Source organism: Podarcis raffonei, chromosome 2, assembly GCF_027172205.1.
Source record: "Podarcis raffonei isolate rPodRaf1 chromosome 2, rPodRaf1.pri, whole genome shotgun sequence".
Taxonomy (NCBI): domain Eukaryota; kingdom Metazoa; phylum Chordata; class Lepidosauria; order Squamata; family Lacertidae; genus Podarcis; species Podarcis raffonei.
The window spans coordinates 119,483,490-119,494,308 of NC_070603.1; the positions used below are offsets into that span (position 1 = coordinate 119,483,490).

Consider the following 10,819-nt stretch of genomic DNA (forward strand, 5'->3'; position numbering starts at 1 on the left):
TGCATCGAAAAATGATGCATGTCTAAAAGGCATTGTCACCAACATGCAAAGTTTGGAAACCTGTACAGTAACGCCCTTTTCTTCTTAACATTGTGGGTTTGAACCAGAGTCTGTTGCCTGTTGCAACAACACTTTCCTCACCAAATTCCACTCCCACCACTAGGCACCTCCCAGATTCAGCTTCCATCCTCCTCTGAAGAAATGAAAGAATCCCTTCAACTCACCCAGGAAAGTAGAAAGGAAAATGGGTCTACTATCCAGCCCCAATGCAGCACTCACTCTGGGGTTGGAAGATTAAAACTAGGATGTCAGCACCCAGGAAGCAGAGCAGAAATGGGAACTCTATGTTAAGCTTCTCCTACAGGATCTCATGATGTTTTCTCTTGAGCTCTAGACAGGTGGTGCTGAATTTATGACTCGCCTCCTGCATCCCAGACTTCTTCTCCCCCAGCTGTGCACATGCTCAGGTAAATGGGGCCAGCTGCTGATTGTTTCTGAGGGATTTGCAAAGGCTGCTGGGAAATGAAGTTCACAGGGAGGAAAACTGAGCCAAGACCAGCAACCAGGCAGCTAAGAGAGAAAGATTCCCTCTCTCTCCTCTTGCATTTTGATTCCTAGCCTTCCTGTTCTCTTTTAAAATTTAAATCCAAAATTTATTTTCATATATATTTTCCACATTAAAAATAATAAGGCATGGCTTAGGGAAGACAGATTGGCCCACAGGCCAGAGGTTCTACAGCCATGTGCAATGAGAAAAGCTGTTTAATAAACGTTGTTACAGTATGTTTAAAACTGCAACCTTGACAGGGAGCGAGAGTAATAAAATGAGAAGCAAAAGGGGTAAAAACCTACAAAATTTATTCGTGAATACAACAAACACATTAAAATACTTATAGAAGCAAGTGCCAAGTAAAACATGCATTTAAAAAGAAGTACCAGTGATTGGAGCAATACACTGAAGTAGAAGAATGGAGAAACAGAAGCATTTGTAAGATCTCTCTGCCTCTCCATTGCTGTCTTGTGCCGAATAAACTGACGTGAAATGAGTGCACTATCATAAAAGCTTTCCCCACACTTGTGGGTTACTTAGTGGGAATTGTCTTGTGCTTATTAATTAGATATTTTAAAAAGGGTCTTGCTTCAGCCTGAGAAGCTCTGCGATGCTCCTATTTATGCTTCAGTTGGTGTAACCCAAGGCTTCCGCTGCACCCAAATGTTCTGGAACAAATGGAACATACAAAACATTTCTTTTCAGGGCGCGTTACATTTTGTTCAACAAGACTTGGTTCAGAAGCATGGCTCAGGCCAAAATCTGGCTTCTCTCCTCTATGAATTCTCTGATGTGCCATAAGGGAGGTGCTGCACCTGAAGCTCTCTCCGCATTCTGAGCATTTGTGAGGTCCTTCTTCAATGTGCATCCTGTTATATTTAATGAGATCAAACGGAGAAGTAAAGTCCTTGTCGCATTTTGAGCATTTGTATGTTTTCTTCACTTCATGGGTTCTCTGGTGTGTGTTGAGATGTGTGCTATGATCGAAGCTCTGACCACATTTTGAGCATTCTTAAGGCTTCTCTTTCGTGTGGATTCTTTCATGCTTCCTAAGGTTGGATCGGGTAATGTAACTCTTGCCACATTCTGAGCATTTGTATGGCCTCTCCCCTGTGTGGATTCTCTGGTGTACGTTGAAGTTGCACTTGTGACTGAAGCTCTGCCCACATTCTGAGCATTGATAAGGCTTCTCTTCGGTGTGGATTCTTTGATGAACTGTAAGGTTGGATCGGGTAATGTAACACTTGCCACATTCTGAGCATTTGTGTGGCCTCTCCCCATTGTGGGTTCTCTGGTGTACGTTCAAGTTGCACTTGTGACTGAAGCTCTGCCCGCATTCTGAGCATTTATAAGGCTTCTCTTTAGTGTGGGTTACTTGGTGCGAGGCAAGGTTTGATCTATGACTGAAGCTTCTTCCACATTCCTCACATTTATAGGGCTTCTCTCCCGTGTGACTTCTTTCATGCCTCATAAGGGATGAGCTGGTCTTACAGCTTTTCCCACACCACATACACAAATAGGGGGCCTCTTCTGTGTGAACTCTTTGGTGTTCATAAACGTTCAACTTGTGTTTGAAGCTTTTTCCACATCGGCTGCATTGATAGGGTCTCTCTTCCACCTGAGTTCCCTGTATAACATTCTCGTTCATCTCTTTGTGCTCAGGCTCTGCCGACAACATCACACAACGTTCTCCTTCATTCTCTGTTACCTGCATATCATCTGCTGAAATAAAGGGGAGAAAGTCTTGATGGGACCCCAAAGGAGAAGGAAAACTTCCGTTGGCTCTCTACTAAATGTTTGGTTTCATTCATTGAACTTGGCTATTTCCCATAGTGAGAGTTATTTATTTCCCCCTATGTTTGTTATAATATGCTGCTGAAAGACACCTTGCCCAGCAGATCTTTCCTTTCCTCTAAAGCAGGAGCTTAAGAGATTGAAGGGAATTTAATGGCTTAAGAATTATCGGTAGCTTACTGGAATTAGGTAAAGGTAAAGGGACCCCTGACCATTAGGTCCAGTCCTAAGCAACTCTGGGGTTGTGGCGCTCATTTGGCTTTATTGGCCGAGGGAGTCGATGTACAGCTTCTGGGTCATGTGACCAGCATGACTTAAGCTGCTTCTGGCGAACCAGAGCAGCACACAGAAACGCCGTTTACCTTCCCGCTGCAGCAGTACCTATTTATCTACTTGCACTTTGACGTGCTTTCGAACTGCTAGGTTCGCAGGAGCAGGGACCGAGCAACGGGAGCTCACCCCGTCGCGGGGATTTAAACCACCGACCTTCTGATCGGCAAGTCCTAGGCTCTGTGGTTTAGCCCACAGCGCCACCCGCATCCCTTTACTGGAATTAAACAACAGTATACTGCTGAAATTTGATGTGTTTCTTGGTTTGCATACTCTGGCGGAAGAATTAGGATACAAGTGCTTGTATAACCTGGAACAGGGTTTTATTTTCTTATGAAACAAAAGCACTAATTGTGAATGCATGGGCACAAATCCTGATTTTCTTGCCTCCCTAGATAAATAAGAATGTAAGGTATTATCACTCTCTGCAGTTCATATGGTGACCAGTAGGTGGCCATGCCAACCAAAGCATGAGTAACAGGTGGCTGACCCAGGTGAACTGCGGGGGGGGGGGGATATGCAAGGAGGTGAGATATAAAAGGGAGGAACTTTAGTCAAGTGGGCGGGGAGGACAAAGGGGTAGGGGAAGACGGAACTTGCCTACAATCATGCCCTCCTCGTTCTCCTTCTGCAGCTGCCTCTGCTCAACTAAAACTGGAGCCTGGCCTGCATCAGGGAGATTTGCAGGCTCTTCTTCCTTCTCCTCCAGTATCAACTGAAACAGCAGAAAGGAATCCTTTCAATAGCTGGAGCAACAGTCCACACCATCTTTTTCACTCACCCTCTGCAAGTGAGAAATTAGGGCTGTGTTTGTTCACACCACACATTTAAGGTGTGCCCATTTATTGCACACACACCCAATCTCCAAGTGGTGCGGTATTCCCAGGGGTTCCATGCGCTTACCGAGGGCTCGGTTTCCTCAGAATGAGGACAGCTGAGACTGTGGTATGTTGATGATAGATGGTTTATTTACACATCTAAGCCACCTGAGCTCCGATGGAGGGGCTCACAGCATTAATGCCCCCCCCAAGGGTCTTGCTTCTCCAACCCGCCATAGCAGCTATTTTGAGGCGGGCACCCCCAGCGCTCTCCAGGACCTTCAGACACTGAAGACATGTGGAATCCTTTGTTGAGGGCTAGATAAAACAATATGGAAGAGGCAACACTATCTAGTCTACTGTGGCCTGCACATGGCCTTCTCAACCACAGGAGGGTCAGGGCGTGTGATGGCCAGCAGAGCCAGACTAGAGTCTGGTGGTGCAGTTCCCAAGAAATTCCACCAGAGGGCTGGAGCCTGTCGCTGATTGGCTACAGAGTCAACTAGACACCAAGGGGTGAGGAGCAGCACTTTTGGAGGGAAAAGAAAAGGAGCCATTTCTGAGGGAGAGAGTTAGATAGGGCTGGATTAGAGAAGACGGACAGGATTTGATTGGAGATGTTAGAGCGGGTTCAGGTTGAGGGATAGGGTTCAGGATAGGATTTGATGGAGAACTGGTTCATATTTGAGTTGAACATCCACACTGAGGATGTTAGCAAGAGGACAGAGCCTCACAGCTTTACATATCGGGAGAAAGTGTTGTGGGTCTGGGAAATGTAGACAGACAGGAATGTTCTGGAAGGGCAGAGACTGAGCCAGGAGAGAGAGAAGCTGTGGGAATACAGACTCCACGGGTCTCGAGTTCTTCTAGGTAAAGAAGACTCCTAAACCAGCCACAAGGGGTGAGCGAATCCCCTGGGTCTATTATTCCATTTGGAATACCTCAGGAATGAGATGATTAAGAGAGTATGTAACTGAACAAAAGTGCCCCTCACTCACGGACCAAAGTAATAATCTGCAAAGGAAGCTGTGCTATATTAAATGTATTTAACTGAACTACCTGTCATAACTAAGTAGCAGAAACTGAACCCAGCCTTTTACCACCTCTTCTAGAACCTAAACATCTAACTGAAGCGCACCAAGCAAAGTTTAAGAAGAGCCGTGCCTAGAGCATTATGTTTATGCCTGTGGCATCTTTATAAAAGTTAACTTTTACTTGAAAGAATGGATTTCCTGACCCGCTTTATTTCACAAACTTCTTTTAGTTTAATAAAACTTTTCATGCGTGTTTGAGCAAGTCCTGCCCGAGACTCTAATCTACTACGTTTTCCCTCAGACAAGATCCCCACAGGACAAACTGTGGTTAATTGTAGAAATTTGTGCAATTGGCGTACAGTGAAGAGTGTGTGCTATATTTAAGGGGGGGGGGTAGTTAGCGTAAGGTTGCCAGATTTTTTCCAATGAATCCGGGGACAGTTTTCAATTTCAATAGGAATGATAGGATTTCGTCAGGGGACTGATTTGTAAATCCGGGGACTGTCCCCGGGAAACGGGGAAGTCTGGTAGCCTTAAGTTAGTGGGGTGAGTCCACTGCACTATTAATTGGTAGTAAGCGGGTGCGTCTGCCGCAGAGCTCAACCCTTGGCCCCACAACCAATCCTCTGGCAGCATAACAGCCAGTGGTAACTAAACGCCCACCAATTTAGATTCCTTTAAAATATGATTGGCTTCAGCCCAGTATATCTGAAGGACCGTCTCCACCCCCATCGTTCTGCCCAGACACTGAGGTCCAGCGCCGAGGGCCTTCTGGCGGTTCCCTCATTGTGAGAAGCAAAGCTACAGGGTACCAGGCAGAGGGCCTTCTCGGTAGTGGCACCCACCCTGTGGAACACCCTCCCACCAGATGTCAAAGAGATAAACAACTACCTGACATATAGAAGACATCTGAAGGCAGCCCTCTTCAGGGAAGTTTTTAATGTGTGACATTTTAGTGTATTCTTAATCTTTGTTGGAAGCCGCCCAGAATGGCTGGGGAAGCCCAGCCAGATGGGCGGGGTAGAAATAATAAATTAATAATAATAATAATAATAATAATAATAATAATAATAATAATAATATTTTCATGGAAGTGAAGGCTGTCAACAGCTAGTAGCCATGACAGCTCTGTTCTGTCTCCCCAGTCAGAGGAGGTAATGCGTCTTAATGTGAGTTTTGGGGGACCACAGAAGAGGAGAGAGCTCTTGTACTTGCATGTTTCCCCACAGGCATCAGTTTGGCCACTGGGAGAACAGGATGCTGGACTAGATGGGCCATTGGCCTCTGCTTCTTAATTATTTCACCTGGAAGGAGAGCATGACTTCGACGTCTCCTGGTTCCTCATACCAGTAAGCAGTGTTTTTTTCCTTTAAAAATGTTTAGGGGTACTCTCATTTTCCTACTCATATTGAAATACTGCCCCTTAACGAGGCCAGACTTGGATTCACAAAATGTTTAGGGGTATGCGTACCTCTGCGTCCCCCGCAAAAAAGCACTGCCAGTGAGGATTCATAGAGTCATGGTCCTCCATGGGGCACAGATACAGGTCTCTCAACTCTGGAAGAGAATGTGGGATACGTAACGGAGACACCCAAGATATTAGGGATATTCCCACACCCCTGGTTTGGGGATGCCTGCGTTAAGCAGATTTCCTCCAAACACTACTATCTATTTGTGCATGTACAGTGGTACCTCGGGTTACATACGCTTCAGGTTACAAACGCATCAGATTACAGACTCCGCTAACCCAGAAATAGTACCTTGGGTTAAGAACTTTGCTTCAGGATGAGAACAGAAATTGTGCTCCAGCGGCAGCAGCGGGAGGCTCCATTAGCTAAAGTGGTTCTTCAGGTTAAGAACAGTTTCAGGTTAAGGACGGACCTCCAGAACGAATTAAGTACTTAACCCGAGGTACCACTGTATTCTTTTCTATACAGTTTGCAAGGAACAAGCAGTAGTTAAGATCAACCTCAGTTACTGGTTTAAATATGGGCCCTATGCCTTTTTCTAAAGAAGCATTGTAATAGACCACAGGCATTATTCCAGTCTTAATGTTTTGATTGATTGGTTCTTACTGTATTTTGACACTCTGTACTTGCTTTTGGCTTGTGATGGGTTCATTGTACATTGTGTGAACTGCTTCAATATTTTGCTGTACCAAGCGGTATATATGTTAGTAACATGAACGAATGAAATGAATACTTGGAGGAAGCCAGGACTGTTTAAAGAGGTACCTTTAAAAGTATGGCATTAATGTGGTCATTTTTTTTACACTGGCAAAGTACACCTCCTCCTAAGGATGCTGCTGCTTCCTGGCAGGGACTTTGAGGTCCAGCTCCCCAGCAGTGCGGTCTCCAAACCTAATATTTCTGCTTCAAGGACACCTCCAAATAAGGAAACATTGAATGCCAAAGCTCCTTTACGGAAGATGATAAAGGAAGAAAGAAGGGAAACTGAAACTAAACTTGGGAAAGCCCCTCCTTCCGCCTCCCACTCCCAGATACATAAACCAGAGCTTTCTAAACTGTGTGTTGCCACACAATAGTGTGTTGGCTGAAGTATGTAGGTATATTGTGTGAATTCTTCCCATGCACCTCCTGGGGCTGGAAAGGGGTTAGTTTAAACTGCAGTTTGCTAGAAAAACTGAATTGCTGCGTTGAAAAATGATGCATGTCTAAAAGGCGTTGTCACCAACATGAAAAGTTTGGAAACCTGTACAGTAACGCCCTTTTCTTCTTAACATTGTGGGCATAAACTAAATTCTGTTGCCTGTTGCAACAACACTTTCCTCACCAAATTCCACTCCACCACTAGGCACCTCCCAGATTCAGCTTCCATCCTCCTCTGAAGAAATGAAAGAATCCCTTTAACTCACCCAGGAAAGCAGAAAGGAAAATGGGTCTACTATCCAGCCCCAATGCAGCACTCAGTCTTGGGGTGGAAAATTAAAAGCTAGGATGTCAGCGCTCAGGAAGCAGAGCAGAAATGGGAACTCTATGTTAAGCTTCTCCTACAAGATCCCATGACGTTTTCTCTTGAGCTCTAGACAGGTGGTGGTGAATTTAGGACTCGCCTCTTGCATCCCAGACTTCTTCTCCCCCAGCTGTGCACATGCTCAGGTAAATGGGGCCAGCTGCTGATTGTTTCTGAGGGATTTGCAAAGGCTGCTGGGAAATGAAGTTCACAGGGAGGAAAACTGAGCCAAGACCAGCAACCAGGCAGCTAAGAGAGAAAGATTCCCTCTCTCTCCTCTTGCATTTTGATTTCTAGCCTTCCTGGTCTTTTTAAAAATTTAAATCCAAAATTTAGTTTCATATATATTTTCCACATTAAAAATAATAAGGCATGGTTTAGGGAAGACAGACTGGCCCACAGGCCAGAGGTTCTACAGCCATGTGCAATGAGAAAAGCTGTTTAATAAACGTTGTTACAGTATGTTTAAAACTGCAACCTTGACAGGGAGCGAGAGTAATAAAATGAGAAGCAAAAGGGGTAAAAACCTACAAAATTTATTCGTGAATACAACAAACACATTAAAATACTTATAGAAGCAAGTGCCAAGTAAAACATGCATTTAAAAAGAAGTACCAGTGATTGGAGTAATACACTGAAGTAGAAGAATGGAGAAACAGAAGCATTTGCAAGATCTCTCTGCCTCTCCATTGCTGTCTTGTGCCGATTAAACTGACGTGAAATGAGTGCACTATCATAAAAGCTTTCCCCACACTTGTGGGCTATTTGGTGGGAATTGTCTTGTGCTGATTAATTGGAGATTTTAAAAAGGGTCTTGATTCAGCCTGAGAAGCTTTGCGAAGTCTCCTATTTATGCTTCAGTTGATGTAAACCAAGGCTTCCGCTGCACCCAAATGTTCTGGAACAAATCGAACATACAAAACATTTCTTTTCAGGGCGGGTTACACTATGTTCAACAAGACTTGGTTCAGAAGCATGGCTCAGGCCAAAATCTGGCTCCTCTCCTCTATGAATTCTCTGATGTGCCATAAGGGAGGTGCTGCACCTGAAGCTCTCTCCGCATTCTGAGCATTTGTGAGGTCCTTCTTCAATGTGCATCCTGTTATGTTTAATGAGATCAAACGGAGAAGTAAAGTCCTTGTTGCATTTTGAGCATTTGTATGTTTTCTCCACTTCATGGGTTCTCTGGTGTGCGTTGAGATCTATGCTACGATCGAAGCTCTGCCCACATTTTGAGCATTTGTAAGGCTTCTCTTTCATGTGGATTCTTTGATGCAGTCTAAGGTTGGATCGGGTAATGTAATTCTTGCCACATTCTGAGCATTTGTGTGGCCTCTCCCCTGAGTGGATTCTCTGATGTACTTTTAAGGTGCTCTTTTGATTGAAGCTCTGCCCACATTCTGAGCATTTGTATGGCCTCTCCCCTGTGTGGGTTCTCTGGTGTACGTTCAGAGTGCTCTTTTGATTGAAGATCTTCCCACATTTTTCACATTGATAAGGCTTCTCTTTCGTGTGGGTTCTTTGATGCACTGTAAGGTTGGGTTGAGTAAGGTAACTCTTGCCACATTCTGAGCATTTGTATGGCCTCTCCCCTGTGTGGGTTCTCTGGTGTACTTTCAAGTTGCACTTTTGACTGAAGCTCTGCCCGCATTCTGAACATTTATAAGGCTTCTCTTTAGTGTGGGTTACTTGGTGCGAGGCAAGGTTTGATCTATGACTGAAGCTTCTTCCACATTCCTCACATTTATAGGGCTTCTCTCCCGTGTGACTTCTTTCGTGCAGAACAAGGGATGAGCTGGTCTTATAGCTTTTCCCACACCACATACATAAATAGGGGGCCTCTCCTGTGTGAACTCTTTGGTGTCGATAAAGGTTTGACCTGTGTTTGAAGCTTTTTCTACATTGGCTACATTGATAGGGTCTCTCTTCCACCTGAGTTCCCTGTATAACATTCTCGTTCATCTCTTTGGGCTCAGGCCCCGTTGACAACGTCGCACAACCTTCTCCTTCATTCTCAGTTAACTGCATATCATCTGCTGAAATAAAGGGGAGAAAGTCTTGATGGGACTCCAGAGGAGAAGGAAAGCTTCCGTTGGCTCTCTACTAAATGTGTCATTTCATTCATTAAAATTGTTTGTCTCCCATAGTGCAACTTATTTATTTTTTCCCCCTATGTCTATTAGAATATGCTGCTGAAAGACAGTTTGCCCAGCAGATCTTTCCTTTCCTCTAAAGCAGGAGGTTAAGAGATTGAAGGGAATATTAATGGCTTAAGAATTACCGGTAGCTTACTGGAATTAGGTAAAGCGACCCCTGACCATTAGGTTCAGTCGTAACCAACTCTGGGGTTGTGGCGCTCATCTCGCTTTATTGGCCGAGGGAGCCAACGTACAGCTTCCGGGTCATGTGGCCAGCATGACTTAAGCTGCTTCTGGCGAACCAGAGCAGTGCACGGAAACACCGTTTACCTTCCCGCCAGAGCGATACCTATTTATCTACTTGCACTTTGACGTGCTTTCGAACCTCTAGGTTGGCAGGAGCAGGGACTGAGCAACGGGAGCTCACCCCATTGCGGGGATTCAAACCGCCGACCTTTTGATTGGCAAGTCCTAGGCTCTGTGGTTTAACCCACAGCGCCCCCCGCGCCCCTTTAGTGGAATTAAACAACAGTATACTGCTGAAATTTGATGTGTTTGTTGGTTTGCATGCTCTGGCGGAACAATTAGGATGCAAGTGCTTCTATAACCTGGGACAGCAACTGTTGGGTGTAGTGAAGGGTTAACCTTCTGTGTCTCGTGCTTGAGGGGGGGAAGGGCTTACAAGGGAAGTAAGCCAGGACGTTACGTCAACAGAGTGCTTTCGATTTCAGATCGGTCGCTGCACTGAGAGAGAAAGGAGTCAGAGAAAATGCAGCTAGACACTGATGGTTTTCTTGGATTGTAAATACGCTGTTTTGCGACAATAAAGAGCTTCTAGCATAGAAGCAACGTCTGGACTGATTTACTGCCCTTACTTGCTTTCTGCTTAATTGCTTTCTCCCGAAGCTACGCTGGAAAAACAGAAGCTGCAGACGCTATCAGCAGAGCTTCGCAGGGAAGCGTGGCTGGGCAATAAAGCAATAAATCTTCGAATAGGTTATGGGTCAACGCCAAGAGTGTGTGAAAGGGCTTGAAAGGCTTTAAAAGACTGAACGTCAGCTTGATCGACTGCCAAGGCTTCAAAGGGCAGATCGGAGGAGGCTGACGGAGAGGGAGCTTGGAGCCACGTCGTCCGGAGCGCTCGGTTTGGCTGCGGAGTGAGTATTATTAGCTACTCTTGCA

The 10,819-nt window shown here is 45.2% G+C and overlaps 2 protein-coding genes across 2 annotated transcripts; both read right to left on the reverse strand.

Moving 5' to 3' along the window:
* Positions 1-1,280: 1,280 nt before the first annotated feature.
* On the reverse strand, positions 1,281-5,845 carry LOC128408809 (gastrula zinc finger protein XlCGF7.1-like). Its single transcript, XM_053378831.1, has 3 exons — positions 5,831-5,845; positions 3,275-3,389; positions 1,281-2,272 (listed from the first exon to the last, which is right to left on the reverse strand). Exons 1-3 carry the CDS (start codon positions 5,843-5,845, stop codon positions 1,563-1,565), a joined length of 840 nt encoding a protein of 279 aa, XP_053234806.1. The 3' UTR covers positions 1,281-1,562.
* A 2,174-nt stretch (positions 5,846-8,019) lies between these two features.
* LOC128408810 (zinc finger protein 239-like) lies at positions 8,020-9,527 on the reverse strand. Its single transcript, XM_053378832.1, has one exon. The coding sequence runs from the start codon at positions 9,525-9,527 to the stop codon at positions 8,346-8,348; it is 1,182 nt and encodes a 393-aa protein (XP_053234807.1). The 3' UTR covers positions 8,020-8,345.
* Between the last annotated feature and the right edge of the window lie 1,292 nt (positions 9,528-10,819).

Coding starts and splice junctions, on each gene's coding strand:
- LOC128408809 (XM_053378831.1), bottom strand. Junction 2,273..3,274: donor CGAGGAGGGCATGATTGTAG/GCAAGTTCCGTC, acceptor CCTTTATTTCAG/CAGATGATATGCAGGTAACA.
- LOC128408810 (XM_053378832.1), bottom strand. CDS start 9,527: ATGCAGTTAACTGAGAATGAAGGAGAAGGTTGTGCGACGTTGTCAACG.